This window comes from Oratosquilla oratoria, chromosome 2, assembly GCF_046742065.1.
Source record: "Oratosquilla oratoria isolate Oo_2021 chromosome 2, ASM4674206v1, whole genome shotgun sequence".
NCBI classification, from domain to species: Eukaryota; Metazoa; Arthropoda; class Malacostraca; order Stomatopoda; family Squillidae; genus Oratosquilla; species Oratosquilla oratoria.
In genome coordinates, this window is record NC_134778.1 from 75,426,985 (window position 1) to 75,441,110 (window position 14,126).

Here is a 14,126-nt window from a genome sequence, read left to right on the forward strand (position 1 = left end):
AGGTGACGATATATTCAGTAGCACCACGCGAACAATGTGTCGAAAGTGCCGTGCAATGGTGTGTGTGCAACACCACACTACACGGCTTTAGTGAAGCACCATAGGACCTTGCCAGGGTACCGCCACATAATCCTATCAAGCCTACTGCCAGGGTACCGCCACATAATCCTATCAAGCCTATTGCCAGGGTACCGCCTGCATTTAACTTGACCCATACGGAGCGACACCAGCTCAAATACCCAGCCAGTGGAACATGGAACAAAGGAGTCTTTCATCTCACTTGCTAAACAGTGACGCAGAAAGCGACGCCCCCTACTAACCTATGCTCACCTCCCAAGTGCTGTCTTTGCGGGACGGTGGTACAGATATTGCCCAGCTTGCTGCACTATTGCAGGGTCAAAGGTGGGAGGGCATTGACAAACAACAAAATTGTGGAGGTGCTCCAATCCTTCATGGCCCTTGTCACATGCACAACACTCACTACGTAGGACCAGACACCTCTGCTCACCATCCCAGCCCCTCTTTAAAACAAAGACTTTGTCACTTTATATGTTACTCTCCAACAAATGTGGCCCCTGATAAATGGATCCTTAATAGAGAGCTGGAATCAAGACTCCAATGTGACACGAGTCCAGTCCTTCTTCACTCTTGCTGATTATTCATCTCAAAATAAGCCAGCTGCACCATTTCACAGCACAATAAACACCCTACAAATATGGGGTTACTTTGAAACAGATCTCTTAATTGAACTCTCAGAACAAAGGGTAATATGAGTTGGTCATAAAAAAATATACATACATACCCAAGGCTTTTTCTCACTTACAAGGGAGGTAGCCAAAGTCAAAGGCATAAATCCACTCCCACCCATTTCATTCCCATATACTCCATTCCCAATCACCACCCCTCCCACTTTTCTTGGCTCCTACTGAATGATGGGTCATCCCTGCATCTTGCCCACTGCCCTGGGTCAGTAGCAATGTAGCAAGGCACAGCACATCCACAGCAAGGCTACTCCATTTAATTGTTGACCCCCCCCCTCTCCATCCCCTCATACAGAAAAAGAGAGGGAGAGAAATCTCCTTCAGCTGTGTCAAAATATCATTCACACATACTCCCTCACCTACTATCCCCTTCAATACATCCATACACAACCATTCCCCACTCACCCCTATCATCTGTCTTCTCCCTTCTTTCCTCAATAGACATTCCCCTCTTTTCCATTGCCGCTTTTACCCCATCATCCATCTCATCCTTGGTTGCCCCCTCATGTACACTCCCTCCACCCCTGTCTTCCCCACACCTTTTACTAATCTCTCTTCACTCATTCTTTCCATATTCCAAACCATCCTAATACTCTTTCATCAACCATATCTCCCAACTCCCTTTCCACCCCTACTCTTCTTCTCACCTCCTCATTTCTCATTCTATCCAGCCTAGTAACCCCTACCAAACTTCTCAAACATTTCATCTTAAACACATAAAAATATAAATACATAAATAAAGATCCCAACCTCCAAACTGATATTGACTCTTGATTGACCCCAACTTCCATCTCAACTTTATGTATGATACCTGAGAAGAGCTATCAATGACATTGTTATTTCAATTGTCAGTACATTTGCCAAGATGTGTGCATTGTTTAGCCCCATATTCAGTTTCCCATGCCCATGCACTGATAAGTGCACAAACTGTGGTCAATCCCATGCAGCGTCCTCTTCATATTGCTTAATGTAGTGGGTAAGAAAGGAAAAAAAATTACAATGATAGAGCTGCACCTGATGCTGATAGAGCTTTATCTGAGAGACCAAATTTGTGTGTGAAATCACTTTTACCTAATAGACTTCCTTGAAACAAGTTTAAAAAGGCCAACAGTCTACAATTATGCTCAAGACAATATTCATTCTTAAATGACTTAGAAGCTTTAGAGGGACAATTAGGTGAAGCAGTAGAAACTTTAATGAAAGAGGGCCCAAATGATATTGATATTAACTTCATGAGTGAACTACTGCATTTCCATGATTATGTCAAACAGAATTACACTGGAAAAGAACAAATTCAACACAAAGATCTGCATCAAATCTTTTTGGGGGGAGAGGCAGTATATCCCTTCATCTATGAGGAGCTATGGTAAAAGGGAAAGCAAAAGGGTGTGGAAGAGGCATGGGATGAGTGAAGGGTAGGTGCATGCCTTGATTGGCTACCTCCCATATAAGGGGGATATGGAGGCTTTTTGGTATGTCTGTTGAGGAAGGACAGGAGAGGACAGAAGACAGGTGAATGGAGAATGGTTGTATATGGATGATGTTGTGATGCATGAGGTGGAATGGGAGGGGGGATGGGGGGTGAGGTAGTATGTGTGAGCAATTTTTTTACGCAGCCCGAAGGGATTTCTCCTTTATGCTTGGGGGGACGGAGAGGGGGGTCACCGATTTAATGAAGCGGCCTTGCTGTGGATGTGCTGTGTCCTGCGACACTGCTTCTGATCCAGGGCAGTGGACAATGTGCAGGGATGACCCGTCATCCAGGAGGTGCTAAGATGAGAGGGAGGGTGGAGGGGTGTGGAGTGCATTCAGGGATGGAATGGGTGGGAATGATTTTATGCCTTTTCCTTTTTGGCTACCTCCCTTGTAAGGGGGAAAAAGCCTTGGTATATGTATATGTATGTCAAGTCTAATGTTTCTTTCAAGAGTTTTGTGGAATGGCCTGAGGACCACTGCCAGCCACTGTGGAGTTGCAGATCTCCAGTCAAAGGAACTCATGGCAACTGTTATCATTATCATTATTTAACCTGAGAAGTATAATATATATATATATATATATATATATATATATATATATATATATATATATATATATGTATAATATATATACTCATTTCAAGGGAGAAGGGTAATTAAACTACTTTTATAATCAAATATCTTTATCCTATAAATATTCAAGTGCAAGAAACCACTGAAAGCACAGAAGCACAGGATAACTTTTGGTTTACATAATCATAAAACTAAAAATATGAGCTGTGTAGAATGAGACAATACTTGATTAGTATAAGAAAAATATTGTTCTTTGATACTCAAATGATTACAATGGAATGAATTCAATACACAGTTCATTAGTTCATGAATTAATTTTCAAAAAGAAATGCTCTAGGCATCTGTTCACAATCTAATTCACTGCTTCTGGCATCAGTGTTTGTGTCTGAAGGAATCGTTGTCCTTTAAAAGCTTACCTTTTCTTAACCATGAAACAACATGACTATATGCAATTTTTACCTTGATGCTGTCAATAGCAAAAAAATCTGGCTTGCGATAAATGCAAGGCTCCTGCTACTTAATATAGTACAGAAAACATAAACACATAAGCAAATATGATCATTCATGTATCTCCAGGAAAATGAAATTACTCAAACATTATATCAATATGAAAATAATTAACAAGCAATGTCATATATATTTGCTTTGGTATTACCAAAATCACATTGGTCTGTCAGGTGAGCTTACGAGTTCCTGGGAAAATATCATGAGCAATTCATGGCAAATCCTTCCTTGGTGTTGTTAACCTGAACAACCACGGCAGCCACAATGAACACATTCAACAATCTTGCCCTGAAAATGATTACAACATTAATTTTGGCAAGATCATCATAACTCCTCCTTAAGTTTATCTATATACAAAGGGTATCTTACCTGTTGTAAGGGAGGTAGCCTGCCAAGGCATGCACCCACTCCTACCCATTTTCACTCTCATTTTAGCTCCTCATGGATGATGGGTCATCTTTGTCTCCTACCCACTACCCAGGTCAGAAGCAATACAGCAAGATACAGTACATTCACAATAGGGCCATTTCTCTTATATAGCAACCATCCCTGCTTGTCCCCTCATGAACAAAATTGAGAATACAGGGATAAATCACTTCAGGCTGTGCCAGAATATCATCCATACACGACCATTCTCAACTCACACCTCTTGTTCAAAGCTCCTTTCATCCCATCCATTCAACTCATTTTTGGTTGTCCCTCCACCTCTGCTTTCCACATTATTTTTGCTAATCCTTTTTCACTCATTCTTTCCATGTACACAAACCATCCCAATAAGCTTTCATCTTATCTGCCAGCTCCCTTCCTACCTTTGCCTGCTACCATTCCTTTGGTATATAGAAAGTGACTTCTTTATGAAGATTAATTATAGCAATTTCATCCAAGTGCTTTTCTTCCTGTCTAAACTGAAAACCTGCTAGGTGGCACAACTCCCTCACTAGCCTTGAGGGTAGAAAGGAACATTGGTGGCATTTATGTTAACAGATATCTTCTGCTGGTGTAGTTTTATTGTTGCATTCTGTTTGTGGTGCTTCTGAAATGTAGTGTGAAAGGTGTGTGATTTTTAGGATTACGGCATATTATTGTGTTCCTGTCATTTTCATGGTTATCAACCTTATAAAAAGGAAGACTATTGGTATACAGACCAAGTCACTTTCATGTGATATCATATGGGGAGGATTTTGGTTTCTGTAAGAGGGAAAAAGCCTTTGGTATATGTAGGTATCCAATGGGAGTGGTTTTGGTGCATACTGTAATTATTCTCAGTGGTCCACTCTGTAAAACTTGTAATCCCTAGATGACAACACTTTGGTACTGCCCAGAAGCTGTTGCCAGTTACATGAAGGCTACAGGTCTTCTGCAAGAGACTAGGGACAATGGATTGATTGATCTCACTAGGACCCATGGTGTGGACAATGCCTGAGGTCCTCCTTCCTGTCTCATGCTATGCCACCACTTTGAGCTTATGCTTGATATTCGTACTCTTCCCACTCTTCCTGGGGGGATTGTTGCTATTAGTAGAGGTGGATTTGATGCCATTATGACCACAGCTTGGACTCACTTGAGTTTGATACTGCCTGCATAAGGTGGCATGTATGTATGTGATATCATATCAACACTACCGATGAGTTGTGATAAGCAGCACTCAATACATGGTTACCAAGTCTATTCCATTTCACTGACCACTCTATAGGTAAACCAGTTCTTGCCTATTTCCTTCTTAAATCTAAATTTGTCCATATCAAATCCATTCTACAAGTCCTACCCTATAATCTTAAAATGATGACCTTGTCTGCATCCCCCTTGTTAAAGCACTTGATCCACTTGAACACCTCTATAAGATCGCTCTGTGTCTTTCTACATACATATACCAAAGGCTTTTTTCCCCTTTACAAGGGGGGTAGCCAAAAAACAAAGGTATAAAATCCACCCCTACCCATTCCACCCCACATACTCCAATTTTATCCAAACCCCTCCCTCCCTTTTATTTTGGCTCCTTTCTAGATAGTGTAAATTAAAGTGTATAAACCTGTCCTTGTAAAGCCAATTTCTGAACCCATATATAATTTTGGTCATTCTTTTCTAAACTGATTCTAGTGAATTGATATCCATTTTGTAGGACAGAGACCAAAACTGTACCACACAATCAAGGATGGGTCTAACACCAGATAGAGTTTGATAACTACCTTGGCACTTTTATTCGTAACCATCCTAGCAATGAAACCTGATGCTCTGTTACCTCTATTCCTTGTGCTAATGCAATGTTTCCTGGATTTGAGGTCAGAACTTACTAGCACTCCCAAGTCTCTCTCACACTCAGTTTTCTATGAAAATGTGTTATCTAATCTATATCTGCTTTCTGGGTTGAGTAAATCTACATTTAAAACACTGCACTTTGAGATATTGAAGTCCATTGGCCATTTCACCAACCATGTGAACAATTTGTTAAGATCTTCCTGCAATATACTGGTGCCTTCTCCTAACCTGATTTGGCATCCTACTTTAGTGTCACCTGCAAACTTACAAACATCACTAATAATCCCATTAAGTTGTTTATATACACAATGAACAAAAAGGGACCCAAAACCAAGCCCTAGGAAACTCCACTAGTAACATTCCCCATTTGGATTTTACATTGTTAATGGTGACCCTCTGTTCTGTCACTGATCCATGCTGTAATCCATTCAAACATTTTTCCTCCTATGCCATGGGTTTTGACTTTGGTAGTCTCTGGCGGGGCACTTTGACAAACAATTTGCAAAAGTCAAGGTAAGTAACATCGTGCAGCATCATGTCGATGGGAATGTAATATCACAGTTGATATGTTAACAGATACTATCAATATGTGGATGGCATGAAAAACACATGCCACTTTTGAATTTTAAGTTGGATCACAGACTTATATGCATAAATGAATTTGGAATGTTTCATAAAAAACCTATGTTTAATAGCAATTTATGTAAATACATGGATAAATGGGATTTTACTTTATTAGTATTCTTCTTTATTGATTTGAGGGGAATAAATTTACTCTGTACACACAAAATCATAGCAGTTAGGTTACTGTACATTTCATCTAAACTAGTGACCCTGCTATTGACCTCAGGCTTGTAAGTGACCTGACCTGGAGATTGCTCCCTTCCTCCATGACCCAACTTAAGTCTAGGCCCCGGACTAAGCTAATGACACTGACTGTGCACCTGACCTCACTATAAATGTAAGTGGAGTTCCCTGTACCTACCTTCTCACTAATACATCAGCTTATCATTCACCATCTTATTCATGTGTCTTTTTTCTAATCTTTTCTGATTAAATGAATATTTTGTTTTCCCAACAGATAATGCTCAATGAATAATAATTTTTGGCATATAACAATATTCTATATGAGTACACTTGTACTCAAAAATGACTACTTACCTCCTCTAACTTTGCCTTTGGTACTCGGCATATGCAATTTGTGCCAAAGTTGGTATCCCTCATTTGAATACAACGAAGACAACACAAATTCTCATAGCCTTGCTTGCGCCATTTGGCAATTAAGTTCTGGTCTGCAATTTTCTCCTTCAGGCAATAATCATACAACTCTGGCAAACAAAAATATAATTAGGTCATAGGGAACAGTTTACTAGGTGAAATAATAATCACTGTAATGTTTTGTACTCTCTGAGATTTTGAGCATCCTTTTGACATAATTTATGAAATGTGTATTATATGGGCATTTAAATTTCCAAACATCATTTCACAATATAATTAACTAATTTCTGTTTGCACATTGAACCACAGGACTTCTGACCTCTCTTCTCTATATGTAATGTATCCGAGTTTCCTCCTACCTCTACTGATAGCTTTCCTTCTGTAAAAAAGATCGAAGATATAGCGAGACCTCTGGTGATGGATGCGGAAAATGGGCCATAGGGATTCTACTTTCCTTTTTCCTTCATGTGTTTCTGTTTCAGCTGAAAGAATAAAATAAAATAAAAATTTCTTTCAACCACTTGTTTATTACATGCAAAGCAAGGCAGTTATAGATGGGATAGGAACATTTCTGCCCTTTCAACTCCCATCGCTATACCAACATGTTTGCAGATGATGCAAAAATCATGAGAATGAAAAATAAGGAGGGCAGTAGATTATTGCAAATAAGATTTTAGGACTGAATGTAAGATCTTTTGACTTCAAAATTCCATCTCCCATTAACAAGCTATATAAATGTTAGTTCATTCACATTTGGAATATGCTCTTTGCACATGGTCACTGAATCTCAATAACGACACTGACAGGTTGGAAAAGTACATTAGCGAGCCACAACAGATTCCAAATATCAAAAATAAATAATACAAAAACTGACTAAAGCATATGAATCTTTTCCCTAAAAAAGTGGAGACACAGAGGAGACTTGATAAAGGGGACAACATCAAAAGTGACAAAATTTTCACAATGAATGAGAATCCAACAAGAAATAATGATCTTAAACTGTCAGGAAACAGACTTAATTTGGATGTGGGTAGAAACAAATTCACCAACCATGTAGTTAATGAATGAAATAAACTTCTTGCAGAGGCAGTGCAATGTAGTTCAGTTTGAAGCTTTAAGATTTGTTTAGATAAACACCTATGCAAGATGCTGTAAAGCCTGCCATTTTATATTATCTGTTATTATTTGTCTGTTTATTTGCTTGATTTTCATTCATCATTATTTATGTCAATTTATTATCATTTACTATTTTCCTGTTTGTTTATTATTTAACTATACCTATGCATTAATTTTTGTTTATTTATTTATGCTGTTATAATTTTTTATGTTTACTTATTTTATCATTATTACAATTTTTTGCATCCAACATAGTTATGGACCAAAAGGTCTCCTGTCAGCATGATCCTCTTTTGTAATCCTTTGTAAAAGATTGACACACTATTTCTACATGCAACCAAGCATGTGAAATACCAAAAAATGCAAAGTAGTGAAAATGGGCAGTAGTGGCCAGAGACCATCCATATACTACTTCTAGGGAAGTGAACCTATTACAAAGGCAAGAGGAGAAAAATTTGGGAATGTCGATAAAAGATAACCTGTTACCTCACAGATATATCAGCAAGATTGTGGGAGAGACATATAGACCACTGACAAAGATCAAAATGACATTTCACTAAGGCAGAGGTGGAAGAAGTGAAGATGAGGGGGCGACCTAGGATGAGATGGATGGATGGGGTAAAAGGGACAATGGGAAAGAGGGGAATGTCTGTTGAGGAAGGATGGGAGAGGACAGAAGATATGGGTGAATGGAGAAAGGCTGTGTATGGATGATGCTGTGATGCATGAGGGGTGAGGGAATATGTATGAGAAATAAATTGATGCAGCCCAAAGGGATTTCTCCCCATCTTCTCCTTTTCTACATGAGGGGACGAAGAGGGGGGTCACCAAATTAATGAAGTGGCCTTGTTGTGGGTGTGCTGTGTCTTGCAACACTGCTTCTGACCTAGGACAGTGGACAAGATGCAGGGATGACCCATCATCCAGGAGGTGCCAAGATGAGAGGGAAGGAAGAGGGTAGAGGGGAGTGGAGTACAGTACTACCTCTCATTAACAGACTAAAAGGGGGGTAACGGTGTCCGTTGATGTGAATAATCTGTTGATTTGGAGTGGTTTTTGGGTGGCATAGTGATTGCACAGCACTAAACAACAGCACCAAATACACCGAAAACACAGCAAACACAGCTAATTAACGTCCGTTAATGAGAGGTAGTACTGTATGTAGGGGATGGAATGGGTGGATGGTTTCTATGCCTTTGTCTTTTGGCTACCTCCCATGTAATGGAGAAAAGAGCCTTTGGTATATGTATGTAAATATTGACTAAGTTCTATGGTGCTTACTCTTGTGCTCAGCTAAGGCTGGAAGACAATAGCTCACTGGATCTTCAATAATTTCTTCGAAATAGTAGGATTCACCTAGGTCTTTGGATCACGTGTTGGACTCATGATCAACAACTACTTCCCTCCTAGAAGAGAGCTCAGAACTCGTATATAACCAATCTATGGGTAATGCTGTGACCTTACACACACACACACCCCCAACTCCCCGCCCACGAGAGTTGTAGTAACAACCCGCAGTGCAGCAATACTGAAATTATTTCAGGCCTGGGCAGGATTCAAACCAAGACCTCTGTAGTGGCAGCTGGGAACTCTACCAACTGTGCCACGAATTGTGTCAATTGCAGGTGTGCTTATATTCACAGTCAGCAATGGTTGTATCGCATAGGTGTGCACTTCTAAAAATTGACCCCTACCTCTTCATAAGCCTAAGCCTATGGCACTTTCCCTCACAAAATCCCAAAGTTAAGTATGGGCAAACAATTTAAAAAAAAAATTAACCTTAAATTCTTCTTGCATATGAAAGACCATTTCATTAGAAACAAAATATGTTTTAAATTTTCTAAATAGCTTGAAAAATAAGGAAGATACAATTTTTTTTACTATTTTCCTATTCCAATTTTTTGGCTAAACTTTACCATAACAAAGTGTGAGAATTAAGGGTGGTGATTTGTAAAGATTTTGGTAAAAATTCTGTACACATAAATTCTAAACCACTGGTTCATCTTTTTTTAAATTTGGAATACTTGGGTTTTATGGGTCAACAAATCACCTGAGTATGCCAAAAACAATGTGGAACATCTCCATCATACCAAATTTGCCTTTTCATGGCACCTATCAAGTTGTCAATTTAGAGACGATCATCAGTAAAACCCAAATCACTGCCCCAATTGACATGCAACTTGGCATGTGAAGGTTTTATGGGTCAACAAATCACCTGAGGATGTCAAAAACAATGCAGGACCTTCCTCTTAAACTATTCTTACAAACACCTATCATGTTACCACCAAATATTGTCAATTTAGAGATAATCATCCACAAATTCCAACCCTGTCGCCCAACTGACATGCAACTTGGCATATGAAGGTTTTATGGGTCAACAAATCACCTGAGCATGTCAAAAACAATGCAGGCTCTTCCTCTTATACTATTCTTACTAACACTTCTCATGTTGCCATGGCAACTATTGTCAATTTAGAGATAATCACCCATAAAATCCAAACCGCTGGCCCAACTGACATGCAACTTGGCATGTGAAGGTTTTATGATCAACAAATCATCTGAGTATGTCAAAAACAATGTAGGACCTTCCTTTTATACTATTCATACTAATTCCTTTCATTTTGCCATGGCAACTATTGTTAATTTAGAAATAATCATTCATAAAATTCAAACTGCTGCCCCAACTGACATGCTACTTGGCATGTGAAGGTTTTATGGGTTAGCAAATCATCTGAGCATGTCAAAAACAATGTAGGGCCTTCCTTTTATATTCTTACTAATACCTTTCATGTTGCCATGGCAACCACTGTCAATATAGAGATAATCACCCATAAAATCCAAACTGCTGTCCCAATTGACATGCAACTTGACATGTGATGGTTTTATGGGTCAAATTTCATACCATAATGATATAAGTATTGTCAACAACACCCTTTACATACTACGACATAAGTATCAGAGAATCTCACTGTCGAGTAGGCATTTCACTACATTGTTCGGTCGTTTTGGTACATTGTTTCGGTCATTTTACTACACTTTTTTCCGCATCTGTGATCCGAATATTTGGTGACGGATAAAATAGTTTTTATTGGGCCTTGTTTTATGCAGTCGTCAGGCAGATTATCTGGCAGATAATTATGAAACAGTGACAAATCATGCACATTACTATTAGAATGCCCATTCATTTCATGCACATGACATTCTACTATCGTCTACAAAGTTACTTTATAAACCTGCATACATTATATTTTCTATCATTTGGATCACAAATGCAAAAAACAAGTGTAGCGAAATGTAGCAAAATGACTGAACTATGTAGTGAAACGACTGAAACAATGTAACGAAATGACTGAACAATGTAGCGAAATGGTTGGTAGTGAACTGGCCATGTAGCAAAACGACCAGATACCAGGCAAGGCAAATTTTATCAGCAGCAAATACACAGCCACATCATTACCAACAATTTTAAAGTTGTTCATATCCAGGAGAAAAGACATACATACACACATACTGTATACCAAAGGCTTTTTCCCCCTTACACGGGGGGTAGCCAAAAAGAAAAAGGCATAGAAATCACTCCTCCAGGAGAAAAGACAATGAAAAATATAATTATTTCATTAAATATTTAATAGATTAGTTTCTTACCTTTAGATTTTTACTTGGAAAACTAAGGTAAATTTTCAGTTGTGTACATGTACATGATATAGCGTTATGAAATTAATCATTTTGTAAATTATAATGTATCAATGTAATATGCAGTTTTCTTGGCAGAAATAAGAAACAAAAAGATGCTAAAACAGATTTCGTAAGTAACGAAGTCACACCGGACGAATGGTATGCCATGTTTGTTATGATAGATACCGACATTGAAGAAATGAAAGGATGATAAATTCGTCTAACCTAACGTGTTTTTAGTAAATCAGTACCTGTAATTTAAGGTCATCTGGATTATCATCATTGTCATCACAGATGTTGGCGGCCTGTTCAATCACTCTTTCTGATTGCGGGGTATATAGGTTTTTCATAGCTTGAAGGAATGCATGGATTTCAGCTCCATAGCATTCCTTCAAGAATGTATACCTCGTAAGGTAATGGCGGAAGTACAGAGGGCATACACCAGGCCCCAACTGGACCTGGCAGACAACACTTGATAAACGACAAGATGGCGTCCTGATCCTATGCTAGCGACTTCATTCGTTTGTACATTTGCTTGTAGCAAGGTATTTTCTATTTTTATTTCTGCCAAGAAAATCACATATTATGTTCATGTATTATAATTTCCAACTTAATTCTTAATTTTCAAAAGCTATATCCCGTCCATGTACACAACTGAACAAATACCAAAACTAATTTGCCACAGCTAATATCAAAATTTGCATTCAAATCAGTGAAAATTAGTATAGTTTTGAAGAACTGGGCATACACTTGCAGAACAGTAAAACAATTTGAAACTTCTGCGCATGTACTGAACGTTACAAGCATTCAAACTGAGGCATACCCATTCGAACAGGTTGCAAAAGATGACAGTGTAATCATTACATCCGCGAGGGTCTCACTAAACGCCGACCAAAGTCGACCAAAGCCGACCAATGATGGTTTTTGATCAAATGCATAATTTATATATAAAAAATAGCATATGGTTGCATTATTTGACCTATTTTCTTTAAAATGTGCGATTTTCATGTAAAATCATCAAAGAGAAGTTACGTTTTTATCCTCTGTAAAATTACCAACCGGCAACCAACGCCGACCAAACCCAAACAGTGACGGCTTTTGCTCAAATGACAAAAACGTATTCTCTTTGATGATTTTACATGGAAGTTACACATTTTAAAGAAAATAGGTCAAATAATGCAACCATATGCTATTTTTTATATATATATTATGCAATTGGGCAAAAACCGTCATTGTGTGGTTTTGGTCGGCTTTGGTCGACGTTGATCGGCGGTTGGTAATTTTGCAGAGGATAAAAACGTAACTTCTATGATTATTTTACATGGAAATCACATATTTTAAAGAAAATAGGTCAAATAATGCAACCATATGCTAATTTTTATTTAAAATTTTATATTTGAGCAAAAACCATCATTGTTTGGGTTTGGTCGGCGTTGGTTGCCGGTTGGTAATTTTGCAGAGGATAAAAACGTAACTTCTCTTTGATGATTTTACATGGAAATCACACATTTTAAAGAAAATAGGTCAAATAATGCAACCATATGCTATTTTATATATATAAATTATGCATTTGAGCAAAACCGTCATTGTGTGGTTTTGGTCGGCTTTGGTCGACTTTGGTCGGCGTTTAGTGAGACCGCATCCGCGATGGAGGCATCATCCGCGGATTCGCGCATACCTACCAATTTACAGATGACATGCACACACCTGCTCTTCTTGCATAGTTTTGAATCTTTATTTTATAAAATTACTCCCAAGTCACCTATCTGATGCACTTATATGCGCTGAATAACTTGTTCTTGGTTTTCGTTGTTTAAAGGCCAAACCCTAACCTTAACCCATTCAACTCCGATGACAAGATGTCTTGTCATTTGGTCAAATAAAACAAAAAATCATAAAAAAAACAACAAAATGTTTGATGATAAAACAGCACCCCAAAACTATGACGTCAACAGTCCTCCTCCTCTCGGAGGCCTGACGACGTCATATTTTTCTGGTGCTGTTTGATCATCAAACATTTTGTTGTTTTATTATGATTTTTTGTTTTATTTGACCAAATGACAAGACATCTTGTCATCGGAGTTGAATGGGTTAAGAAAACTTAGAACGGAGACAGCCGTATTAATTAAGCTAATTCAAATAATCTCAATAACTCGACATTACGACATTTCACCTAATAAAAAATAATAAACATCATTGGGAAGGTAAAGCTTCACCTTTACATGCAATCTGATCTGATATCCAGTTATCCTCTGATTCATTTCACATTGTTCATTTGGGATTTAAATGAACAACGATATCCAAAGTTATCCTTTGATTCACTTTACCTTCTCGCATTTTCTGATCTAGTTCCTCTAATGTTGGTTCGATGAGTTCCCATCCCTCTGGAGGCGGCTTTCTGCTTCGTTTAACTTTTGGCATATTTTAAGTTTTTAATTCAGTTAAAACTGGTAATAAAATTCCAAGGACAAACACGTCCAGCCAACTGAACTAACTTCCAAAACAGTAAACACTACCAATCGTTGTCGTCGACGATTTGTTGTGTTG

At 38.3% G+C, this 14,126-nt stretch overlaps 1 protein-coding gene across 1 annotated transcript; it reads right to left on the reverse strand.

Annotated features, from left to right (window-relative positions):
• Positions 1–2,902: 2,902 nt before the first annotated feature.
• l(1)10Bb (BUD31-like protein) lies at positions 2,903–14,126 on the reverse strand. Its single transcript, XM_076211010.1, has 4 exons — positions 13,907–14,126; positions 7,148–7,270; positions 6,732–6,898; positions 2,903–3,602 (listed from the first exon to the last, which is right to left on the reverse strand). The coding sequence occupies exons 1-4, from the start codon at positions 13,998–14,000 to the stop codon at positions 3,552–3,554; spliced, it is 435 nt and encodes a 144-aa protein (XP_076067125.1). The 5' UTR covers positions 14,001–14,126; the 3' UTR covers positions 2,903–3,551.